The following is a 25,804-nucleotide window of genomic DNA, read 5'->3' as shown; positions in this document are numbered from 1 at the left end:
CAAATGGATTTAGATTTTCTTTCACATTCTAATGCCCTTTTAAACTTTTTGCCAAACTTTTCATTTTGTAGCCTACCATTGTGCTGCGACATTTTGACTGACATTTTTAAATTTTACACAGGTGATATTCTTGAATTTCATGGTCCAGAAGGAACTGGAAAAACAGAAATGCTCTATCATTTAATAGCACGATGTATACTTCCAAAATCAGAAGGTGGACTGGAAGTTGAAGTCCTGTTTATTGACACTGATTACCACTTTGATATGCTCCGACTTGTTACCATTCTTGAACATAGACTATCTCAAAGCTCCGAAGAAATAATCAAGTTCTGCCTTGGAAGACTTTTTCTGGTATACTGCAGTAGTAGCACCCAGTTGCTCCTCACACTCTATTCACTGGAAACTATGTTCTGTAGTCACCCATCCCTCTGTCTTCTGATTTTGGATAGCCTGTCTGCTTTTTACTGGATAGACCGGGCCAATGGAGGAGAAAGTGTTAACCTGCAGGAGTCTACTCTGAAAAAATGTTCTCAGTTCTTAGAGAAACTTGTGAATGAGTACCGCTTGGTTCTCTTTGCAACAACACAAAGTATAATGCAGAAAACCTCAAACTTACCAGAAGAGCCGCCTTCTGCTTGTAAACGTGATGCCGACATAGACTACAGACCCTATCTCTGTAAGACATGGCAACAAGTGGTAAAGCATAGAATATTCTTCTCTAAGCAAGATGATTCTAAAGGCAGCACTCAATTTTCAGTGGTTTCACGTCATTTAAAAAGTAACAGTTTAAAAAAACATTTGTTTATTATTGGAGAAAGTGGAGTTGAGTTTTGTTAATGTATCATAAAATAATCTTTTGTAAGATATTATATGAACTTCAAAAAGGTTTTTATATATAAGCAATTTGAATCTAAAACTTTAAACTCCAGGGAAATTAACATAGCAATATTTTTTCACAGAATGGATTACTTAAACTAGTACAGTAAAACTTTAGACTGTTTTGTTTCTAGACCATTTAAGATTAAGCAGTGATATAAACCATTAAACTTTGTATTAGGTTTGTTTTAGAACTAAATAAATAATGTACATATTTCGTCCTAAATAAAATGGGCTTTTATAAGTTTGTGTCACACTTTAGAAATTCATTTGAGTATTAATAGTTATTTGTTCAGATAAATTCAAGTGCATTGTTTTTTAATTGCCAGAGCATGTATGCACTTGCCAGAGAGACAGAAAAGGAGATAAAGTATCCCCTTAGTGTGATGTGGTCACACTACAGTTTCTTCTCCATTTCTCCATCCTGTCAGGATTTGGGGCAGGTGCATATGTACATATGCCTGGTATGTTTTTCAAGCCACCAAGGCTGAGATTCAAATCTTGGTCAGCCATGTGCAATCCAGGTCCATTAACCACTAGGCTACATAGCTGGCCCCCAAATGCACTACTATTCTTTCTTACATAACTCTTTTAGGAAGCCACGACTTTGGAAAGTGGTTCTGTAGGGCTGTTATTTCTGTATAAGGGACAATAACAAGGAGTTCCTCCTACCCATCTTTCAACACCTAAAACTGGAATGCTAGAGAATTTGATCTGAGGTACACTGAATTCCAAGATGAAGTTCATTATGGTTGGGTTATTTTCTTTTTAATGTGCTTTCTTTGTTTTTTGTTTTTGTTTCTGTTTTTTTTTTTTTTTTTTTTTCTGTTTTTTTTTTTTTTTTTTTTTCTGTTTTTTTTTTTTTTTTTTTTTCTGTTTTTTTTTTTTTTTAATTTCTTTCATGAGCAAGAGAGAGAGAAACAGCTATAAGCACCCTCAAAAGGATCCTTTTTTTATATATATGAGAGATTTTTGCTATAGGGCATGTGACAGAGACAGAAAGCGAGAAATCACCCCCAGGGAAGATGGCCACACCACAGTCCCTTCTCCTCCATTCTCCTCTTGGGATATTGGGCACGTATGCATATGTGCCCAGCATGAATTAAAGTTGCCCAGTCCGGGACCCAGTCTGCTGTCAACTATGCGAGAGTCTAGTGCTGTAACTATTACGCCATCTGCTGGTCCCTCAACAGGGTCTTCATGCTGTGATTTACCCCTAGCTCCAGCCAGCCCCAGATCACGGGTACCTCAGTGCCCAGCATGTTCAGAGAGGTCTCCAGACCTAAATCTGGAACCTTCCAATGGGGCCAGCATTGCAGAACAGTGTATTACCTGTTTGCCATCACCTGACCCCCACATATACTTTTTTAATAAACACAGGGAAATAAGATGCCCATTCAAGGAATTCTGTGCAATTTGTTTTGAAATGCTGTTCCACCTTATTAAATGATAAACAGATATATTACAACTGTAAGTTAGTAGTATTTTCTTACCTATTTAGTATAGTCAGACATACCCTAGGATCAATTGCGTCATTTCCATTAGAGAGCTGGATGAGTTTCTGTCCACTCAGTGATGGCCAAAATGAGAAGTATACACCTGAAGGGGAATACAAGATAATGTATTGTGGTAGAGGAAGACATTTTTAGAAATTCTATTTATACATTTTAATCCAAGAAAAGATTAAGTTATATCAGTATTTGGTACTCTTGACCCTGGAGGTTTCCTTCAATTTTTATGTCAGAATGTCATATGTCAATGTGACATTGACATATCTGGATTTTACTCTGGGAAAAGTAGACAGGATTAACAGTCATTCTCATGAGCTTATTAATTTATATGTTAACTATTTAGTTAAACCCATTTAATTATAAATTCACTTATCTGACAAAGATTTTTTTTAAGGGCTTAAAAAAATCCTTCAAAGAAATTAAGATGGAAGATAATAGTCTTGGGGCCGTGAGGTGGCGTGGAGGTTGGGGTGTTGGACTCCCTCATGGCCAACCATGAGTCTAGGATCTGGTGGCTTACTTTCTCACTTTCCCTCCCTCTGAGTCTGTCTCTCTGTGGTGAGTGCACGTGCCCTATAGAAAATTTGAAATAATAAAATTAAATATTTTTAAAAAAGGATAATAGTCTTCATAATGCAGGCATAACTGATAAGGCATATACTGTCTGTGCCCCACCCATGTGCTCTTGGCCTACTCTGGCTAACCCACCAAACCCAGGGCTTCTGAGGGTACCTTCTGGATGTCAGAGACTGCTGTGCTGCCTGGGGTATGATGTGCAATCCTTAACCAGTGAGGGACAGTATTTGGTATACATATACCCCAGCCCCCTTGCCCTCTGTGATAGGACACTGCTGTATTTCTCAGAGTAGCCTCAGAGGATGGATTCTCACTTAGAGCAATTAACACAGGCCTCTCTCTTTTCCCTTTCACTTCCCATTCTCTCCTGGGTCCACCTGGGATCATTGTCCTCATAGCTGAGGAATCCTTGTTGTTGTCAGGGGCTAGAGGAGACAATACAAAGTCATCAAACTCACAGCCCTCTGTAGCCCTGGCTCTCCAGCCACACTGAGATGTATTGTGATGGCAACATGACTGGCTGTCAGATCACGTTGGATCAACTACTGTACCATTCACGCCCACACACCTCTATGCTCTCACAAATTAATGTTATTTTTACCATTAACACAATTTTTAAACATTTTATCTGTCGTTCATCTTTCCATTTTTATATTCGTGTATGTTTTATGCATTACATGTTACACATAAATGCCTTATAAATATTTGTAAGTCAAAGGATTATGTTAGTTTCTTCCCCTCATCAGAGTATGATCAGTACAATTAAGAATCTTGCTTGCTCTAGGGTGCCACTACTTTCCGCTCCTGAAAAAAGAAAGGAAAGTTCAGTTACCTTCCCTCTCAAGCTCTAGTCTGCTGAGGTATGTGTGCATGAGTGACAAGTATATATGAAAAACTCAACAACCTTAGCAGAACTCTAGCCTTGAATATGATAGAAATTTCCATTTCTTTTTTGTATAAATGAAGTGTTAATTTAATGGACTGTTATTCACAGATTTATAACATTCTTAAGGAGCGTGATTAAAAAATAATGAACTTTTATATTAACTTAAATTATCAATTATATATTAATGTGTCAGACCAAAGACTTAGTTATCTTTAAAAGATTTGTTATCTGACATGTTGGAAGGAATTAAAAATACCGGTTAATAAAAAATTCCTTTAAACTTAAAGTTATACTAATTGGACTTTGTGAATCCCATAGAAATTTTAACATTTATAAAAAGAATCAAGCTTAAAGAGAAAGAGATAGAAATGGCACAACCTAAGTTACACAGCTAGCACGCATGCACCAGGGATGCTGGGTAGGACCAAAGGAATATTGTAAGTGAATGATTACAAATCTCACAATGTTTATCATATATCCCTATCCCTGTGGTAGAACTAAGTCCAATTATAAATGGATTGAATTTGTCTGCAAAAATCTTGGGTCATTAAAATGTTAACAATCTATTTGCTTTTTTACAAAGAATTTAATTTTATTTATTATTTAATTTGCTATAGGGCACACACACTCACCAGAGAGAGAAAGTGGGGGAGGGTGAGAAAGCAAACCACCAGGCTCACTCAGTGTGGGAGTCCAATCCTTCAACCACCACACCACCTGCTTACCTCCTGCTGTATGCTTTTTAAAGGAATGCACATAAAGCAAAAATACATAAACTAAAAACCTAAAGTTGAAAAAAAATATACCAGGGGCCAGCAGTTAGCGTAATGGCTATGTTGCTGGACTCCCATGTAGTCGACTGCGGTTTGAGTCCCGGACCCGGTGGCTTAAAACTCACGCTGGGCGCGTGTGCGGGCGTGACCAAGCTCCCCAGGGGCTGATTTCTCACTTTCCCTCTCTGTCTCTCTCCAGCAAATGTACACATCCTATGGCAATAAATAACCTTAAAGAACAAAACTAGCTCAAGAAGACTTTTTTTTTTTTTTTTTTTTTGTAAGATTTTAGCCCTAAGGCTAGTGCTCTCAGGAGAGGTGGAGAGAGGGGAAGTCAGAAATCATCCCCTCCCCCGCCCCCTGAGGGATGGCCACACCGCAAGCCCTTCTCCATTCTCAGGATTTGGGGCATGCATGCACACGCACCTTGCATGAGTTTCCAGCCACAGGTCAGAGACTCAAATCACATTCGTCATGTGAGAATCCAGCAACAAAACCACTACGTCACCTGCTGGCTCACAAGAAGACATTTTTAAGACCTGCATAGCCTGTAACTATTAAATTAGAAATAGAAGATTCAGGAAAACTCCTGGCTGTGATAGCTGTACCAAAGAGTTCTGCCAAACATTTAAAGAAAATAGTACCAATTTTATATGAATTCTTTCAGAGACCAGGGAAAAAAGTTCAGATTCTAATTTTATCAGGTTACCAAAACTTTGATACCAAGGAAAATTACCAGCCAATCTTTTTTTTTTTTTTTAAGAGAGCACCCCCCCAGGGGGATGGACACGGTGCAATCCCTTCTCCATTCTCTTGGGATTTGGGGTGTGCACACACGTGCCCAGCATGAGTTTTAAGCTGCCTGTCCAAGACTCGAACTGCAGTTAACTATGTGGGAGGCAAGCGACATAACCATTACACCATCTGCTGGTCCCACCAGCCAATCTATTTTGAAAAAATATATTCTTTAACTTTTTTTTTTCCTTACGTTTTTTCCCTCTTTATTTTTGATACATACACATGTGACCTCCGTGTTTTAGGCTGACTAGGCAGAGATGTGGACCGTGGTCACAGTGTGGGATCCACTGTGGAGCCAGCGTCAAGCCCATTTTTCTTATGAACATGTATGCAGAAATACTAAATAAAATCTAAGTAAGCGGGGACCAGCCAGCAGGTGGTATGGTAGTCAGGATGGTGGGCCCCACATGGCCGAGTGCATGTTTTAAGTCCCAGACTTCGTAGCTTATAAAACATGCCAGTCCCAAATCCCAAAAGCAGAAATGAAGGAGAGGGGATGTGGTGTGACTGCTCCATGGGGAAGGTACTTTCTCACTTTCTCTTTCTCTTTCTCTCTGGTGAGTGCACACACCCTCTAGCAAATTAAAAAAAGTAAAACTTAGCAAACATAATTCAAAATGTAAATAGGATACCAAATTAGATTTATCCTAAGAACACGAGATTAGTTTAGCATTAGAAAATCAATTAATATAATTTGCTACATAAATTGCATTAAAGGGGGAGAAGTTAAGATCATATCAAACAAGGCAAAAAAATAATTGATAGAATTTAATACCTTCCTGATAACAAGTCAATGTAAGTTTTACACAGAGAATAAATATCAGTTGATACAGGAACACTTTTAATAAAAGTCAACATCTTTTCATGATAATTCATATCATGAAGTAGAAGATAATTTCCTGGAACTGATAAAGAATATAGACAAAAATCCCACAGTAAACATTACTTAATAGTGAAATACTGGAAATGTCTCATTTAAAATAAAAGACGAGACAAGAGTCCTTGCTGTCATCAGCTGTATTCAACATTGTCCTGAAAGTGCCAGCACAGAAGGTGAGGGTGAATAAAGGGCATGTGAAGGGACAACTGCCACCGAAGACTGCGTGATTGTGTGTGCGGAAACCCCAAGTCATTTACGGATTGTTAGAATTCCGAGTTTAGTAAATTTGTGAGTTAAAATATTAACATTTAATTTTTCCCAAATACCAGCAACAGAATTAGAAAATAAGATTTGAAAATAAACAATTTTTAAAAATTATTTATTTATTTATTTATTTATTTCACATGAGTTTTGCCAGAGGAAGACAGAGAGAGAGAGGGAGAGTGAGAAAGGAAGCCACTAGGTCTAAGACTTGAACCACAGTTGGCCATGTGGGAATTCCGGTGCCTTAAACAACACGCCACCTGCTGGCCCCTACAAGTATCTCTTTTAAAAATTATTTAAATTTTTAAAAATTACTTGATTTATTATTATGTTAAGTTTGCACGTGTACTCACCAGAGAGAGAGAGTGAGAAAGCAGGCCACTAGGTCTGGAACTTGAACCACAGTTGGCCGTGTGGGAGTCCAGTACTTTAACCACTATGCTACCTGCCGACTTCCAGTTTTCAATCAACCAAAAATAATAAATTTCCTAGAAATCTAACAAAAATATGCAACACTTTCTAGATAAAGTTACAAAACTATGTAGAAAGAAGCTTTCAAGAACATCTAAATAAATGGAGAGAGGTTGCATAATTCATGCCAGACTCAATATTATAAAGATGTCCGCCCATGGGACCAGCAGTTGGCATAAAGGCTATGTCACTGCACTCCCATGTAGTCGACCGTGGTTTGAGTCCCAGACCTGGTGGCTTAAACTCATGCCGGGCACGTATGCGTGCATGCCCAAGATCCCAAGAGGAGAGTGGAGGAGAAGGGATTGCAGCGTGGCCATCACCCCTGGGGGGTGATTTCTCGCTTTCTGTCTCTATGGGGGGGGGTCTCATTTTCTGTCTCTCTGTCTCTCTCTGTCTGGTGAGCGCATGTGCCCTATAGCAAAAAACCCTCCAAAAAAAAAGATAAAAAGATGTCCGCCCAGCCTGGTGGCACAGTCCTTAACGACTTAGGCTGAAATCCAGTCCTGACAGCCACATGGGCAGCCATACTTTTGGAGCCCTGACTTGGCCTGAAAACATTCCAGATGTCCAAGACCTTCAGGGGCTGGGAGGCCAGGAAAAGGGGATCCCAGCATTATGACACCCAAGTGAAAGCCCTTCTTTGTCTTTCTCCTATGTGTATAGGCATGCTAGCTTGCATGCCCTCTATCATTAGAAAAGAAAAAATGCTCTACTGCAAAATGCATAAACGTTAGATAAATAAATCTTAGAAACATAATGTTGGATTTTCTTTTAGGGTAATACAGAATACCTCTTTGGATAGCTTTATCCAGATAATTCACATACCATAAAATTCACCCATTTAAAGTATACCATTTGGTGTTTTCAGCACATTCAGAGTTGTGCAGTCATTTAACTTTAGAACATTTTCATCACCCCAAAATAAACTACTTGTGTTTATATGTTGACCAGGGAACCAATCCCACAATCTACATGGATCTAGCTTCACTTAATGCATTACTGCTGGACCACTGAGTCAGCCCCGTGGTTATTTTTATAAAGTAGAATTATAGAAGTTTTGCTGCAACTTTTTCATGTTACCAAACATCTCAGGAAGGTTTATACCAGTTTATACTCCTGTCCTGAGTGGAGGAATCAATGTCTTGACACAGGCAATACTTATTTATGTTTTATACACATAATGCTGATTTGAAAAATTCAGAAACATGTCAGCTGTCATGGCACCAGGCAGCGGTTTCCAGCACTAACTCTGGAGTATATGAGTCCGACAGCTCTATCCTGGTGCACCGTTGTTTTCCAGATTGTGTTTTTACTTTCTGTCTTGCTCTGTTTTTTTCCCAAGCTTTGCATGTGGTAATTGTCTTAACCTGCCCCTCCTGATGCACATTTAGATTGTTATATATTTCTCTAAATCCTTGTACACATAGTTTGGTAGTAGTCCAGTTATTTTCTTTAGATAAATAAAGATACATTGCTGGTGAAAGGATGTTTACATTTTTGAGTTTCAAAATCGAAATATGTACTACTCTAGGCTGTAATACAAAGCAGGGCTAATAATGAAGGTAGGGCTTTGGTAAGACTATTTGATCTGCATAAGTCAATACTTGGACTTTAAACTTTTGTCAACTGATGAATATACATTTTTCCTAGTCGGCAAAACTTGTAATTTATAATGTGAAATTCTTCCTAAACTGAGAGTCACTTGGCCATACTTGCATTAGTATTTCAGTAACATGGGCTCAGATACCAGCTATAGTGGGAACTGCAGACTGGTAGGATTCATGTGACTGCTAACAAATCATTCAAAATTTAGGAAGTTTCCTTCTGCTTTATGTGGATATGTCTAAATTAAGAATATGGGCTAATATTTAGAGTATTCTTGGCTTAAGTATTATATCACATTGCATCTGAAATTTTGAATTGATATGCATTAACCTATGCATGTTTAAATATTTGCAAAATTATATTTTATATGAGCCTGTAATAAATGACCAAATTACAATGCAGAATCTGAAAAGCATAGTACGAGTTGCCATGGGAACCTTAATGTGATATTCCCTTGCTTTCATTTAAATTTCATTTTTAATATTGCATTAACATTTTTGCATTTAATGGATAGATATTTGAATTAATATTGAAGTACTCTCTTTAATATAAATAAAATATAAGAAATGAAAATGTGATTTTTCTTCCAATGAACAAATGAACATATAATCCAAGATCTTGTAGAAATAACAGCACTTGAGTTTTAAATTATTGGATCTCATTAATTTATTTTGAAGTTTCTTAAAGGATCCTTTTTAAGAGATTAAAAAATATTTATGACTAGTCACATAATTCATATCTTTAATGTCTCAAATGATTTGGAATTTCCAGAAAGCTATTTGGGGGTAATTCACTGTGCCGTAGCTTATTCTTCTGTATTTTTCTGACTAGATGACCTTTCAAGCTTCTTCTACAACTGTAAGTCTATATCAGTGTAATAATCAATAGCATGATATACTTCATCTCGCTTAAAATAGAATACTGCCTATATTACCAAATACAGGCTTGTCTATTTAAATCCATGATATAAAAGTCTAACTTGTGCCATAGATAAATTATAGGGTATTAATGGATTCTTGTCTACACAAAGTGTTTACACACCATGTTAAAAGTGCATAGAATTGGGACTAGCAGTTGGCATAATGGCTATGTCTATGTCCCTGGACTCTCTTGTAGTCGACCGTGGTTTGAGTCCTGGACCTGGTGGCTTAAACTCATGCTGGGCGCGTGTGTGTATGTGCCCAAGATCCTGAGAGGAGAATGGAGGAGAAGGGATGCACCCAGGGGGTGATTTCTCGCTTTCTTTCTCTCTGTCTCTCTCTGTCTTTCTGGGGAGCGCACATGCCCTATAGCAAAAACCTCTCCAAAAAAAAAAAAAGTGCACAGAATCAAATTTATGGAGAACAGAATCTGTGAGTAGAAGGAGCTCTTGGATGACTGCAGCCTTAGCTTCTTCCTGAAGTACCACAGTCAGCTAGGTCTGGAACCATGCACCTGTCATTTACACTCTTATGTATAAAACAGAGACTTTATTAGGATCAATGGGTTTCTTTTCTACTCACATAGTCCCTAATGGAAATTTGGAAAATTATGTATCTCTTTATATCTTTTGTCTTAACATTTGAAACTTTCATTCATAAGTATATTATATTAATAGTGGCAAATTATTTAATTTCAAGCATATTAACATTTTAAAATAAAATATTTGTTAAATATATACAATAAAATCTACATAACATAGAAATTTGATACTCACTATACATTTTTAAAAATACAAAAGTGAAGCTTAATTATTCCACTTTTGTGAGGTCCTACTACAGTTGAATTCAGAGACAGAAAGAGGAAGGTGGTGACTAGGGACTGTTGGGGGTGGGGTAGGTGGGGAGCTGTTCAGTGGATATAGAATTTCAGCTTTGCAAAGTGAAGAGTTCTGGAGATTGATTTTACAACAGTGTGAATGTATTTGTTATTACTGAACTATACACTTAAAAATAGTTTACCTAGTAAATGTTATTTATGTATATTTTACCAGCTTTTTAAGTTAAAAGTAACTCTAAGCTAGTATAATAGAATTTGTATTTATTTATTTATTTGTTTTGCTGTAGGGCATGTGTGCTTACTAGAGAGACAGAAAGTGAGAAACCACTCCCCAGAGAGGATGACCATGCCATAGTCCCTTTACCTCCGTTCTCCTCTGGGGACTTTGGGCACACATGTACATGTGCCTGGTGTGAGTTTCAAGCCACTGGGTCTAGGACTTGAACCATGGTCTGCTACGTGGGAGTCCAGTGATGTAAACTTTATGCCATCTGCTGGTCCCAAATTTTTATTTTATTTCTAGTTTCATTTATTTGTATTTCCATTCACCTTCTCCTACAGAAAATTTTGATCTAACCTAATATACTTTGCTAATTAAAAGTTATTTACTTCATTGGCCTGATCACATACCTCTGCAAGAAATATATGCACATAAATGTAAAACAAATAATTTTCTCCTGTGTCCTTAAGATCAAGTATTAACTGAATAATTATAACAATTCTTAGTAGAACAGATGGTCAAAAGAACCTAAATATTTCAAATATTGATAAATAATGGTAACACAAAGTAAAATGTGTTAGAAATGCATTTCTTTTTCTTTTCTTTTTCTTTTTTTTAAGAGAGATTTTTGCTATAGGGCACACGCACTTGCCGAAAAGACAGAGAGAGAGAGAGAGAAAGCAAGAAATCATCCCCCAGGGGGATGGCCATGCCTTCTGTTCTATTCTCCTCTCAAGGTTTTGGGTATGCACGCCCAGGCGCCCAGTGTGAGTTTAAATGGCTGGGTCCAGGACTTGAACTGCGGTCGACTATGGGAGTCCAGCAATGTAACCATGATGCCATCTGCTGGTCCCAGAAATGCTTTTCTTAATAAGATCTGTAAGTCTAAATATAAGTATGACTAAATAAATAAACAGAATTAGTTGATTAGTGATACCAGGAAGGAGACTTGCCCAGTTTAAAAATAAATATGGATTTTAATATCAAACTGTATGAGTCTGTCTCTATTTCTGTTAGCAACAGAAATACCCAAGACTGGGTTACTTGTAAGTAAAGATCTATTGGCTCCTGATTCTTGTGACTGAAAAGTCCAAGGGCATGTGTCTGGCCTCAGACTGGCCTCTCGTGCTCTACCCTGCCTGGTGGACAGGAACAGGCAGGTCCCCAGGCATGTGCAGGTAGGCGAGAAGAGCCAGACTTTACCACTTCTTCTCTCTGTCCCCCCACCTTCCTAGCTGGTGGTTGGTACTACCCACTTTGATGGCAGGGGTTCCTCATGAAGCCCCTGCCACTCTCTATGCCGTTACATTGAACCTTTGTGGGCCAAATTGTTCATATCATCACATCAAGGGTCTAAAAGCTAAAGAAACTATAATGTTAAAATAAAACACGAAAGTATCTTGAGTTTATGTTTCTTTCATTTGACGTGGTAAAATTGATATGTTAAAAGAAACCATGGAATATTTCACCCCTCTCTCTTATAGCAGCTCATGTGAAATATACAGCTGAAACACAGGGGAATGGCCATATTCATCAAGTTTGTTCCTGTTGTCAGCTCCAAAAATACAGAAAAAAGACATTTTGTAAGAAATTGCATTTCCTGGGACCAGCAGATGGCATAATGGTTATGTTGCTGGACTCCCATGTAGCTGACTGCAGTTCAAGTCCTGGACCTGGTGACTTAAAACTTACACCAGGCATGGGACCAGCAGTTAGCGTAATGGCTGTGTTGCTGAACTCCCATGTAGTCAACTGCGGTTCGAGTCCTGGACCCAGCAGCTTAAACTCACGCTAGGCTTGTGCATGGGCGTGCCTAAGAGCCCAAGAGGAAAATGGAGGAGAAGAGATTGTGGCATGGCCATCCCTTCCAGGGGGTGATTTCTTGCTTTCTGTCTGTCTCTCTGTCGTTCTGGCCAGCACATGCACCCTATAGCAAAAACTTCTCCAAAATAAAGAAAAAAAAAAAAAAAAACAAACTTACACCAGGCACATGTGCGTGCATGCCCAAGATCCCGAGAGGATAATGGAGAAGAAGGGAGTGCTGTGTGGCCATCCCTCCTGGGGGTGATTTCTTGCTGCACTCTAGCAAAAATCTCTAATAATAATAATAATAAATTGTATTTCCCAAAATATTTCCAAATCTTTAATATTTTAATGATTGAATGGGTATTTCTGGACTAGACACTTAAAAATGGGTAACGTGGTACCTATCGCGGACCTGGGGGTTTGCTTTCTCACTGTTCCTTTCTCTCTCTCTCTGGTCAAATTAAAATAATAATTACTATAATAACAAAAGAAATTAAATAAACATGTTTAAAAATGGTTAACATGGCAAATGTTATTTATGTGTTTTACCACAGTTTTTTTATTAAATTAATTATTTATTTATAATTTGGCCAGAGAAGGAGAGAGAGAGAGTGAAAAAGCAAGCCGCCAAGTCCAGGACTCGAATGGCGGTCAGCCACATGGGAATCCAGTGCCCTTAACCACCACACCACCTGCCAACTCCAGTTTTTTTAATTTAAAATAAATTCAAAATAATAATACTAGTGGCTAAAATGGTGGACATAATGTTATATGAGTTTTATCTAAAAAAATACAAAAACATTTTAAAAATTCTTAGCAGTGGAAATACATTTCTTTTAAAAAGGTTGAAAGAAAAGGCGCTGAGACCAGCAGTTAGCGTAATGGCTATGTCGCTGAACTCCCATGTAGCCGACTGCGGTTCGAGTCTCGGACCCAGTAGCTTAAACTCAAGCCGGGCGTGTAAGCATGCGTGCCCAAGATCCTGAGAGGAGAATGGAGGAGAAGGGATGGTGGCATGGCCATCCCCTCTTGGGGGGTTATTTCTTGCTTTCTGTCTCTCTCTGTCTTTCTGGCAAGTGCACATGCCCTATAGCAAAAACCTCTCAAAAAACAAAAAAAAAAAAAGAAAAGAAAAGGTCCTGGTGGCTTAACTGGTCAAAGTGCCTGTCTAGTTTAAAAAAAAAAAAAAAAAATACCAGGGCCAATCCGTGGCACAGGGCCATGGTGGCTGGATTTTACACAGTGAACTGTGCATTTCAAGTCCTAGAGATGGTGACTTGAGTGACATGCCAGGCGTGTGTGCATGTGTGCCACAAATTGCTGGAGGAGAACAGAGAAGGGATTGTAGAGTGACCATCCTCAGGGGGGAGTGTTTTCTTAATTTCTCTGTCTCTCTGTTTCTGTCTTTGTCTCTCTGTCTTCTCCAGAGAGTGCCCTGCCCTGCAGCAAAACAGCAAATAAATGTTACCAGCTAATATTCCTACACTGCACACAAGAGCACTCGTTTCCTTATACAAGTGCAAACTGCAGGCGTTATTCCTCTGGAAATCTTTGCTTTGGCACCAGCAGATGGCATTAACAGTTACACTGCTGGACTCCCGCGTAGTCGACTACAGTTTGAGTCTCAGACCCAGTGACTTAAAACTCACACCAGTTGCATGTGCATGTGTGTCCAGAATCCCAAGAGGAGAAAGTATTGCGGCATGGCCATCCCCCCAGGGGTAATTTCTTGCTTTTGTCTTCCTGTCTCTCTGGCGAATGCATGCGCCCTATAGCAAAAATCTCTTTAAAGAAATCTTTGTCATGCTGCAGTGTGCAGACGATATCTCATTTTGCTTTGCATTTTTGTTATTAGCAAGATCGTAATGAATTTTAAATGTTCATTGGCCATTTCTGCTTCTTTTGTGAATTGTCCTCAACGTGGGTCTGCTTTTTAAAATATTTTTATCTCCATCTGTCTCAATTTGTCTTTGTTTATAGTATACACATAATTTACATAATTGGAATGATTTTGAGGAAAAAAATTATAGAAGCCCTTCATTTATTTGCAGACACTCCTTTTAGAGATTTTAATATTCAAAAGAATATTAAATCCTTCAAGGCTCAAATCAAGTGTCCTTTTCTCTTTCTCTCTCTGTTTTCTCCCTGAGTGAGAAAGAGAGACAGACAGGTACCTCCAACAGGATTTTGATGCCACAGTCCCCCCAGCCCAGTCACTCTGAGTCATGGGCACAAGTGTGCTTGTGTACTCAGATGTGTACTTATGTCTCTGGACATAAACCTGGGACTTTCCCATGTGGGTCAGTCTTGGGGGACCAGCAGTTAGCGTAATGGCTATGTCGCTGGACTCCCACGTAGTCGACCACGGTTCACGTCACAGACCTGGTGGCTTAAAACTCACGCTGGGTGCGTGTGTGTGCGTGCCCAAGATCCCAAGAGGAGAATGGAGGAGAAAGGATTGCAGCATGGCCATTCCCCCCGGGGGGTGATTTCTCACTTTCTGTCTCTCTGTCTCTGTCTGTCTGGTGAGTGCACGCGCCCTATAGCAAAACCTCTCCAAAAGAAAAAAAAAAAAAAAAACATGTGGGTCAGTCTTCCAGAGTTTGCCTTCCCACTGCACCACTGTCTGGCCCCAAAATGTTGCTTTCTTTATGAAGTCTTCCCTGACTCTTAACTCAAGCCTGACTTGATCATCCCTCCTTGGGTTTCACATCCTTCCTCCATGTTCTTGTGTGACTTCATTCACTTTCTTCTATTAAATGTTTATCAATCTGCCTCTCCTCTTACGACTTTTTCAAAATCAAGAACAGTATTTCATTCCTATTAGTACAACTCAGGACCCAATAACATACATTACACACAGTACATATTCAATACAAGGAGTTGATATGTTCGCTCCCAAATACTAATGCTTTTAAATTTTTAAATATTTTTGATAGGTGTATTTCTGAATTATGTATTTTCATACATTCTTAAGCAGAATTTATTGAAGAATAATCTAGGATGTTTTGATAACTGACACTTACATAAAGATGATATACAGAATTCTCTTATAAGACATTGATGCTTTCAGAGGTTTCTGGGGCTTTATAAGTAAAAATCCCTAGATGCTTACAGATCTAGATTCCTTTGTTTGTTTTTTACAGGTTTTTGCCTTAGGGCTCATGTGCTCACCAGGGAGAGAAAGACAGAGACAGTGAGAGGGAAAGTGAAAAATCACTCCCTGTAATCCCTTCTCCATTCTCCTCTTGGGATCTTGGGCATGCACACGCCTGGCCACTGGGTCCAGGACTCGAACTGCAGTCAGTCATGTGGGAGTCCAGTGATGTAACCACTATGCCATCTGCTGGCTCCAATCTGGATTCCTTTGTAACAGCATCTTTCCACTGCTGTATGACTATGCTTACCATTCTCCAGGTGGCTATGACTATTGCAAATAATAGAGCTTGACTCAAGTACCCTCTGAATTTATCTTTAGATTGGTTTTCAAATGGGTCCCAGATCATTGAGGTTACCATGTAAATGACTTCTGGACTCATTACTATTCACCGGAGTCTGGTTGTTACATAAATCAGTCTTTTCTCCTCAGACAGTACAGAATGAACACTGGCTCTACCCGTGTTCTTTGAGAGTTGGTTTGTCAGCTGCATACTATTCTAATATAACATTAGGCCTTTGCTGTTATTTTCGGAGAGCCTCTTCTAAGTGTCAGAAAAATTATTCAAAACTTGGACATGGATGCAGAGATTACCATGTGTCTTCAGTGCACCGCAGGGCTTTACCTTTGCTAGACTGTCTAGACTGGGTTATTTGACAGCTCTGTAGTAACAGAAGCTACCTTGTATCTTCTTCAGTTGGAGATGCAAGTAAGTTCTGTTCAGTGGGAAAAAGGACCACAGAGGTTGTGGTTTGTTTCCCTGTAAACATTAACTAGTTTTATATCTAACCTAGTAATCTTATCCTAACATTCCTTTATTATTGTTATAAATATCTACCTCTTCAAAATCTTATCTGAGCCCAGTGTTTCACTATTTTCCTAATTAACTAATGAGGGAATAATAAATAGACTAATAATAGGCCAATAAAATATTTTACTACATGCTCATTTTATATTTGTATAATAGTAACATTATTGTTATTGTAAGGATTTTTTTGACCTTAGGCCACATGTGCTTGCCAGAGAGAAAGAGACAGAGACAGTGAAAGGGAAAGTGAGAACCCACCTCTCAGAGGGTATGGCCATGCCACAGTCCCTTCACCTCTATTCTTCTTCTGGGATCTTATGCATACAAACACATGCACCTGGTCTGAGTTTCAAGCCACTGGGTCCAGGACTCCCACATGGTCAGCCATAACTGCTATGCCATCTGCCGGCCTCAATATTATTATTTTTTAATTCTTATACGTGCTCACCAGGGAGAAAAAAAGAGGGAGAGAGAGAAAGCACCCCCAATGGACCATGGTCATGCTGCAATTATTTTTCCTCCATTTCTCCATCCATCGGGATTTTGAGCACACACAAATGCCCAGCATGTTTTTCAAGCCACCAGAACTGGGATTTGAACCACATTTGCCCATGTGGGATCTGACTCCCTATGCACAAGTCTTAACCACTGCATCCTGGGGCCAGCCTTGAGGTAGTGTTTTTAACCTTTGGAAAATTATTCTTAGGACCAGCACATGGCATAGTGGGTGTATTGCTGGACTCCCACATGGCCGGCTGTGGTTCAAGTCCTGGACCCAGTGGCTTTAAACTCACACCTGCCACATCTGAATGCATGCCCAAAATCTCAGAGGAAAATGGAGGCAAAGGAATTGCAGCATGGCCTTCCTCCTGGGGGGTTAATTTCTCACTTTCTGTCTCTGATGAGCACACATGCCCTATAGCAAAAATCTCTCTAGAAAACAAAAAAATGAAAAAATGAAAATTCTTCTCAGGCCAGCCCTGTGGCCTAGTGATTAAGGGAGTCAGATACCACCTGGTGACTGTGAACTTTGAATCCCAGTCCAGATAACTTGAAAAACATGTGTGTGCATGCCCCAAATCTCAACAGGATGGGGAGATAGAGCAGAAGGAATTGCAGTATGACCATGCCACTCGGGTGTGTGTGTGTGTGTGTGTGTGTGTGTGTGTCTCCCTCTCTCCATCTCTCTCTGGTGAACACAGTGTCCTTTAGCAAATAAAAAAAGAAGAGAAAATTACTCTCTGGCCTACTATGAGAGACTCTTTTCCATTTTAGCCTCCAAGTAGGTTAGAAACAACAGACATGCTCCTGCTGCTACTGCTAAGAAGCAGCAGCCACTGGTAAACAGGTCCTAGACTTCTCTTTAATTTTTCTTCTCTCACTGCTGAGTGCTTTCTCTGTTTGTAACCGGAGAGAGACAGGCTAGAGAGCTTTGCCAGACCGTTCTTTCAGCCACCCCGTCTGCCATGTATGTAGAGAGCGTGGCCCACAGGGCTCGGTGAGCAAAGTTGGAGTGGGGGTGTACTGCCACATAGCTTCTCGTCGTTACTGTTTCCAGACATAATCTGCTTTGCCAAAGCAAGAGAGGAAAACAATCCCTGAGGGTAGTGAGATGAAATTAATTTGTTAGCATTCGTCAGGTAAGTAAGCTGACAGACAAAGCTCCCTGCACCAATAGTAAGTCAATGTTCCAAAAACGATCACTCTCTGTTCAGGATGGCTAATACCCTAGTGTAACAGATTCGGACTTTCGAGTCAGATCTCGGCTATGGGAAAGAACACGTCTCTTCGGGGAAAAGCACCATGATGACTATGGCTGACGTGGAGTGTTTTGCCCAAGACAGCACTGAGTGTGTGATTTCGTTAAACTTAGACTGAGCTTCACAGCCCAGCTCAATTCCTACATGTTCTATGCAACATCCTTGGTCACCATAGGCCAAAGTTAACTTCTACACATGTGTTTGCATCCCTCACTTGAGACTATGCTATCTGAACTAATTTTTTTTTTAAGGTTTCTGCCATAGAGCACATGTGCTCACCAGAGACAGACAAAGACAGTGAAAGGGTAAGTGAGAAATCACTCTCCCGGGGAGATGGCCACACTGCAATCCCTTCATTCTCCTGGGATTTGGGGCATGCATGCACACGCCCCTGACGTGATTTTCAAACCATCAGATCTGGAACTTGAACCATACTTGGCCATGTGGGAGTCTAGCACTGTAACCCCTGCGTCACCTGCTGGCTCCTTGACTAATTCTTTTTGAAAAGTTTGTTTATTTATTCCTTCCATAAGAGAGACAGACAGATACCCGCAAAGAGGATCTCAATATTGTGATCCATTCCAGCCTCAGCCGGCTCAGATCATGGCACACGTGTGCCCGTCGTACTCGAGGAGACCCCAGGCTCCAATGGTCCGGAGGACTGAAGAGAGTGTATGGCAGTGGCCAGAGCCTGAGAAGGGTGCTTACCTCGCTCTCTTGCTCTTTTTCATGTTGCTACTCTCATGTGCATGCTTATGTGCTCTGTCATGAATTTGAAAAAAACAAACTCAGAGAGCTCTAGGCCTTGCCTCTGTGGCACACATGGTCGCATATTGGACCATGGAGCTGCAAGCCACTCTGCAAGTTCTCCACTCAGTTGACCTGAAAACATGCTGGGCAGGTGCATGCCTGCCCAGGACCCAGCAGGCTAGAGGAGTGGAGGAAGGGGACCACAGCATGACTGGACACTGTGGAGGGTATGTCCCGCTCTCTCTCATGTACGCATGTGCTCTAACATGGAGAGAAGGAAGGAGACAGGGAGGAAGAAAGAGAAGAAAAGAATGAACAGAAATCTCCAAAACTCTCCCCAAGGGCTGTGACTTTATTTGGATCAGGGTGTGAGGAAGTTCAAGCATAAGGGCTCCCCAAATGAATTGAGGGGTTTTTTTTTTTTTTTTTTTTAATAGAGATTTTTGCCTCAAGGCACACGCGCTTGCTGGAGAGAGAGAGACAGAGAGAGGGAAAGAAGTCATCCCCCCAGAAGGGATGGCCATGCTGCAGTCCCTTTTCTTCCATTCTCTTCCTGAGATCTTGGGCACGCATGTACATGCACCCAGTGTGAGTTTCAAGTCTGGGTATTCACACTGTGGTCAGCCATGTGGAAGTCCAGTGGCATGCCATCTGCTGGCTGCACTAATGGAGATTTTATGATAAGCAGTAAGAGGGGGCTGGCAGATTTATCAGAGCAACACGCTACATTATAAACCAGCTAGAAGTTTACCAGAGAAAACCAGAGACTAAGACTGCTAAGATGATACTTAGTACAGTCAGAGCAAAACTGAAAGTGCTCCTGCAGAGGGGCCCAGATTTAATTGGATCGGCCTATGGAGAGAGTGATGCCTCGGGGCATCTTTGGAAACAAGAAAGCAGCCTGCCAGCTGGTAGGGAAGGCTAACAGGTGGATGTGAGACCAAAAGCCAAAACCAGTTTAACAGAAAGATCAGAAAAATAGGTGACTGTAAGCATAAATAGTCCTGCCATGTCACTAAAAAGTTATGTAAACATTAACGGGCCTGAGGAGTGGGAGAGGGAAATCAATGCCCAGAGTCACTACAGTATATTATCTAAAATGTCAAGTTTTTAACAAAAAAAAAAACAGGAATGCAAAGGAAGGGGAAAGTGTGACCCATACACATGAAAAAGAGCAGACAAAACACCTATGAGCAGGTGTAAATGGTAGACTTAGGCAAAAATCAAAGCAGCTATTACAAATATGCTCAAAGAACTAAAAAAAGGATTCAAGAATTAAGACATGGTTACACTGTCTAATCAAATGGAGACTATCAGTAAAAATAAGAAACTTATAAAATATAAGTAAATGGAAGAACTGGAGTTGAAAAGCATGATAGCTTTTTTTTTTTTTTTTCCTGGAGAGGTTTTTGCTATAGGGGGCGGGTGCTTGCCAGACAGACAGAAGATAGAAAGCAAGAAATCACCCCCCGGGGGGGATGGCCACGCCACAATCCCTTCTCCTCCATTCCCCTCTCGGGATCGTGGGCACGCACGCACACACACCCGGCGTGAGTTTAAGCCACTGGGTCTGGGACGTGAAGCGCGGTCAACTACATGGGAGCCCAGTGACGTAGCCATTACGCTAACTGCTGGTCCCAGAAAGCATGATAGCTAAAATGTAAGAGTCATTAGAGGAACTCAAGAGTAGATTTAAAGTGGCAGGGAAAAAAAAAAAAAAAAAAACAGCGAAATCGATACTAGATCACTCTCTCTCTTGTGTGCATCCTTTGGCAAATAGAAAAACATACAAATCAGAGTCACAATGCGATGTCACTTCGCATCCTGTCAAAAAGCAGATAATAAGTGTATAGAAGATGTAGAGAAATTGGAATCCTCGTACATTGCTGGTGGCGATGTAAAATTGTGCATCTGCTTTGGAAAAAGACTGGCAGTTCCTCAAAAGTTGTGACACAGAGTTCCCATATGACCTAGTAATTCCACTCTTGAATGTCTACATGAGAGAAGTGAAAACGTGTCCACACAGAAATTTGTCCAGAAGCGTTCACAACAGCATTATTCATAATAACCAGAAGCAGAAACAATGCAAATGTCTCTCAACAGGATAAGTTAAAAAATGGATAGATAAATAAAATATGACATATTCATATAATGTAATGTTATTAGCGAAAGGAATGGATTGCAGCCTGTATGAACCTTGAAAATACTATGTGGAGTGAGAGAAGCGAGTCACGGAGAGCCACGTGTTGTGTGATTCCCTTTAAACTGACTGACTATAGAGATGGCGAGTAGGTAATGACTAACCACGGCTGGGGGCTTGGAAGGAAATGGAGGTGATTGCTAGGAGGTAGGGGGTTTCTCTTCTGTGTGATGAAAACGTTGTAAAATTGATTATGGTGATCATTGGATAACTCTGAAAACACTAAAACTCATTGAATTGTATACTTTGAATGGCTGAGTTACATCTCTATAAAGCTGTTAAAAAATAGATCATGTGAGACTTTAAGCAATGAAAATATATTACCCTTTTTTGTTTTGTTTTGTTTTGTTTTTTTAAAGAACAGTATTCTACTTGATTCAAATGCAAACACAAGCGTTCAGCCAGGGTTTCAGATTTTCAGTCTGGAAGTTGCCTTTCCCAGGACAGTCAGTCCTCTTTATATTCATCTGAGAGCACTCAGGACTTTTCGCTAGTTCTCTGCTTTGCTACGCAAGCCAGTTTTTTCTTGTTCTTTGTTTCCCTTTAACTCTTGAGCCTGTTGCTCTCACTTTGGCTCATACAGTAGGTTGAAAGTTTTGAAATCTAGAATCCTATTCGCTGTGAAATTAAACCACAGCTTTAAGGAAGATTTGCAGTTCCTTGGAAACAATGGCAAGAGTTCGGGCAGGACAATGCAGAGCAGCAAGCCCTGCTCTACAAGGAGGGCAGACAGCTCCTTCTGCATAACACTGAGAGTGCTTGAACATCACCTAGAGTTTCAGAGCTCTTCACTTCAACTTAGATCGCTAGAGCTCCCCAAATCGGTGACTTTTTTCAAGGTTCCATAAGAACAGAATGTGAAAGTTTAAGATCAAGACCTTTTCGGATCTGGGTTTTTATTTGGAGTTCTTCCTTGTTAGCAGCATACAATTTTGGTGCATGACAAATATACTGAGTTTGAGTGGGATTTCATTGAATTGTTGGGAAGGTCAGGCATTTTTGGATAGAAAAATACGTCATGACTTTCCCAACAACCTGAGGTCCTAAGCAGTCCGTTTGTCCTTCAATCTTGTGGTTGCAAACTCTAATACCTGATAACATTGTCAAAACCTTCTCACACCAATTTCCACTTTGGGAAATTCAGATAATTAAAAAGAACTGAGGTGACCACCAGATGGCATAGACTCCCACATAGGTGACCACGGTTCAAGTCCCCAATCCGGCGGCTTGAAACTCACGCTGGGTGCATATGCACTTGTGCCCAAAGTTCTGAGAGGAGAGTGAAGGAAAAGGGATTGCGGTGTGGCCATCCCCTCTGAGGGGTGGTTTCTTGCTTTCTTTCTCTCTGGTGAGCACATGATCCCTACAGCAAAAATCTGAAAAATAAAAAAAGACATAAGAAGAAGTAGAGGGAAGAAATCAAAAGCTTCCACTTGAGAAAAAAATAAAGACAAGGAGATGAATAACAAGGCCACGTTAGGAAAGAAGAGCCAGGTAGAAAGAATGGCGAAGGACGAGCATTGGGTTAGAAATGGAGAGGCTTGGTCCCAGGACCAGCTCTGCTATTAATCAGCCGTGTAGTTGTGCTCCTCTGTGCTGTAGTCTCCTCACTTGATAGCTGTGCTACTTTATGAAAGCACTGAAAAAAATAGTACTTAAAAAAAAGTAAATTTGCAAGTCACTGACAAGTCCTATTCTCTTGACGGCTTCCTGAGTTCAGTCACTGAAATCATCCGTCACTTGCAGCTTCCTGCATGACCTCACCCCAGTACAGCGACATGGAAGAATAGTAAGCATTAACCCCACACAGCAATCTCTTAGTAAAAAGTGGCTTTATAGCCAGCAACCTTAAGGACATAACTGTCCAGCAAAATCCAGATCATTTCGGTGGGTCTCTTTTCTGTAACACTTATCCAAAAAGAAAACCCTCCAGGCATCTTAAAGATTTCTTTATAATGTGGTAATTGGCATTTGAAATCAGTTAAGTCTAAATCGAACAGCAGTACTACTTTGGGAAAACGTAAATCAGAACATTTAAACAGAAATGCAGCTTAATTATTACTTTCATATATACATAGCAACATAAATGAGTCAGTGAAACCAGCCAGGCTTTCTTTAATAAATGGATCATTTGTAATGAACTTGACTTCAGAGCAAATGAGAACTTAAAGGTGCATTAATAGGTTTTTCTAGAATATCTTTGTAGTCAATTGCCAGTTAAGAATACATCACAGGGGAGCCAGCAGCTGGTATAGTGGTTAAGGGTTAAGGCACTGGACTCCCACATGCTGACTGCGGTTCATGTCCTGTCTCTCTCTCTCTCCGGAGAGCACGAGTGCCCTATGGCAAAAACTGATATATATATATATATATATATCAATCATAGGGCCATCCTGGTGGTGGTGGTTATGGCAGTTGGAACTGACATGGCCGACTGTGTGTTTGGAGTCCTGGACGTGGCTGCATGAAAAACACTCCGGGCTGCATGTGCATGCAGAGCCTAAAATCCCAAGAGTAGAATGGGGGAGAAGGGATTACAGGCTGACCGTCCTGGGGGAGGGGGTGTTTTCTCGATTTCTCTCTCTCTTTCTCTCTCTCTCTCTCTCTCTCTCTGCCTCCAGGGAGCATGCATGCCTGGGAGTAAATTTTAAAAAGAAAAAAAAAAAAGGAAGAAGTAAAAAGAGTACACTGTAATCACTTTTTACTTTGTGATAGTTTTACGCTAATACCTTTTAGAATTCTTGTGCTTTTAGTGCAAGGGGGACAAGAATCTGCTTCTGCAGAAAGTTTCAAAATACTGTGGTTCTTGTTTAATTTTCATAAACTCTTAAAAAAAAAGCACATTATTTCAGGAGAAACAAATTCACAGGCTGAATTTAATGTCTTTACATATAAGCTACAGAGAAACTTTTCATTCCTAGACACTTGATAAAGGACTTCATGTGACTGTGTCCTGTTGTGAATACATTTAAAGTAAGCTCACGAATGTCTGTCCTCAAGTAATGGCCCAGACTTCATTGTAACAGCCTTGAATTTCAAAATTGGCTAAAACTCTGAAGTCCTTGTGTGTGTGTTGGGGGGTGGTTTTAACAAGTTTAATAACTTTTGAAAATGTGTGTATGAGGGGTAGAATACTCCTTTTTTGGTTCTCATAGCAGTTTAAGTAGTTGCTGTCTTTAATTTTTGAGCCTGCCTCCAGTAGGGTTCTTTAGGCTAAAGACCAGAATTTACTCATCTTTCTATTCTCAGAAACTATTGGTTGAAATAATTCCCATGAAAACTGCCACCTTTATTGTCGGGACACATATTTCTAACTGACAGGATCTAGAGTAGGTTTTTCAGACTTGCCAAGGCGTCTGCGAACCAGGTCGACCCGGTGCGGACAGCGGCCCCTGCTCAGCAGCTCAGCTGAGAGCCCGTGTGACCGCGCTGCCTTGCCCTCCGCCCCGTCCAGCTCGCTCTCACCTCTGAGAGTTGCCATCACGCCATTTTTGGTGGAAACAGGCTTCTTTGAGTTATAGACCAAAATCAGGGGGCAAAGAATATTCTCTCGGGGGTGGGGTGGTCAGAGCCTTGAGAGCGCTTCCAATGCAGCCTCCAAGGAGCGCTGGCAGCTGGCCGGTGAGCGCCGCCCTGGTGCGGGGAGACCAGTTAGCCCGGCACACCCCGCTGCAGACCCACCAGAAGGCAGCCCCTGCCGCAGCCATTCCCTGATGGATTTCCATTTCTATCGATTGGGGACTTAGATGCTGGCTCGCAATTAGTGCTAATCAGGCAGCGGGAGTTTCCTAAGGGGACTGCCAGCTAGCCTAATTGCTGGCAGCTGTGGGGACCTCGGCTGCCAGGGACAGGGTGTTAACCCCCGGTGTCCCAGGCTCTCAGAGATCGTGACCTAGCCAGATTCCGCCCCTGTGTGCCCTGAGGTCCATTTTGGAAAGCTCTGCTGAGAGACTGGGGCTGCTTCATCTCTAGAGCCACCCTGTGAGAAAGAACGAAGTAGCAAGAAACGCTTCCTAAAGGAGAATCCGAAACAGCATTGACGAAGAAAAAGTCCTACTGTGAAAATTCTCAAAGCTTCACCAAGTAGGATACTGTAAACGAGCCCCCACCTGCATCACCGCCTTCTCTGCCTTCTACTGTCCTTTTAGACCTTTTCCCCTGCTCTCCCCCTCCCATTTCCACTTTTTTCCTTTTTACTGGAGTATTTTAAAGTAAATCCTAGCCATGGTTCACTTATAAGTGCTTTGGTGTGTAATTCGAATAGGTAAAGATATGTTTAAAAATACAACCACAGTACCATTACCGCACCCAACACAGTGAACCGTCACTCCCCTGCCACAGGCGTGCTCACGTTCCCACAGTGCCTCAGAAGTGCCCTTCTGGCCTTTGCGAATCAGGATCTGATCCAGGTCACACTCAGCTGTGACTGAGTGACGAGGCGGCCCTTGTTCTGCAGCCCTCGCCGTGCTCCTGTGTTCCTCCAGCTCCCACCTTTTCTGTGAACTGGTAGTAAAGTCTAGAAGCGTGAGCACCAGGTTTATTTCTCAGGCATACTTCCTAGGTGGTGCTGTGAACTTTCTTTTGCTTCCTCGGGAGGCACACAATGTCCACCTGTCTGATGAGGTGCGTAACATTGACCAGTGAGTGCGGATGCTCCCAGCCGTCTGAGCCAAGTCCCTGTTGGGAGTTCACCTCCTGGTTC

At 40.9% G+C, this 25,804-nt stretch overlaps 1 protein-coding gene and 1 long non-coding RNA gene across 5 annotated transcripts in view; one reads left to right on the top strand and one right to left on the bottom strand.

Moving 5' to 3' along the window:
• The window catches only part of LOC102471832 (uncharacterized), a 33,391-nt gene extending 8,759 nt beyond the window's left edge, over positions 1 to 24,632 (bottom strand). Inside the window, exons 1-3 of the long non-coding RNA XR_334781.1 lie at positions 24,568 to 24,632; positions 2,370 to 2,475; positions 617 to 674 (exon numbers count right to left, since the gene is read on the bottom strand). This is a non-coding gene — a long non-coding RNA (uncharacterized LOC102471832). The remainder of the gene's footprint in view (positions 1 to 616; positions 675 to 2,369; positions 2,476 to 24,567) is intronic.
• Positions 1 to 25,804, top strand: part of XRCC2 (X-ray repair cross complementing 2) — a 118,963-nt gene that overhangs the window by 18,633 nt on the left and 74,526 nt on the right. The window contains exon 3 of one of the 4 annotated variants that reach the window (XM_006150242.2): positions 122 to 1,106. The exons of the other annotated variants lie outside the window; for them this stretch is intronic. Coding sequence (XP_006150304.1) covers positions 122 to 837 — 716 coding nt within the window. The 3' untranslated portion in view covers positions 838 to 1,106. Of the gene's footprint in view, positions 1 to 121; positions 1,107 to 25,804 lie in introns of those variants that run through there. 4 annotated transcript variants of the gene reach the window in all.

This window comes from Tupaia chinensis, unplaced genomic scaffold (genome assembly GCF_000334495.1).
Source record: "Tupaia chinensis unplaced genomic scaffold, TupChi_1.0 Scaffold000280_1, whole genome shotgun sequence".
NCBI classification, from domain to species: Eukaryota; Metazoa; Chordata; class Mammalia; order Scandentia; family Tupaiidae; genus Tupaia; species Tupaia belangeri.
The sequence above is the reverse complement of the archived record's forward strand: the minus strand, read 5'-3'. Positions and strand labels throughout refer to the sequence as shown.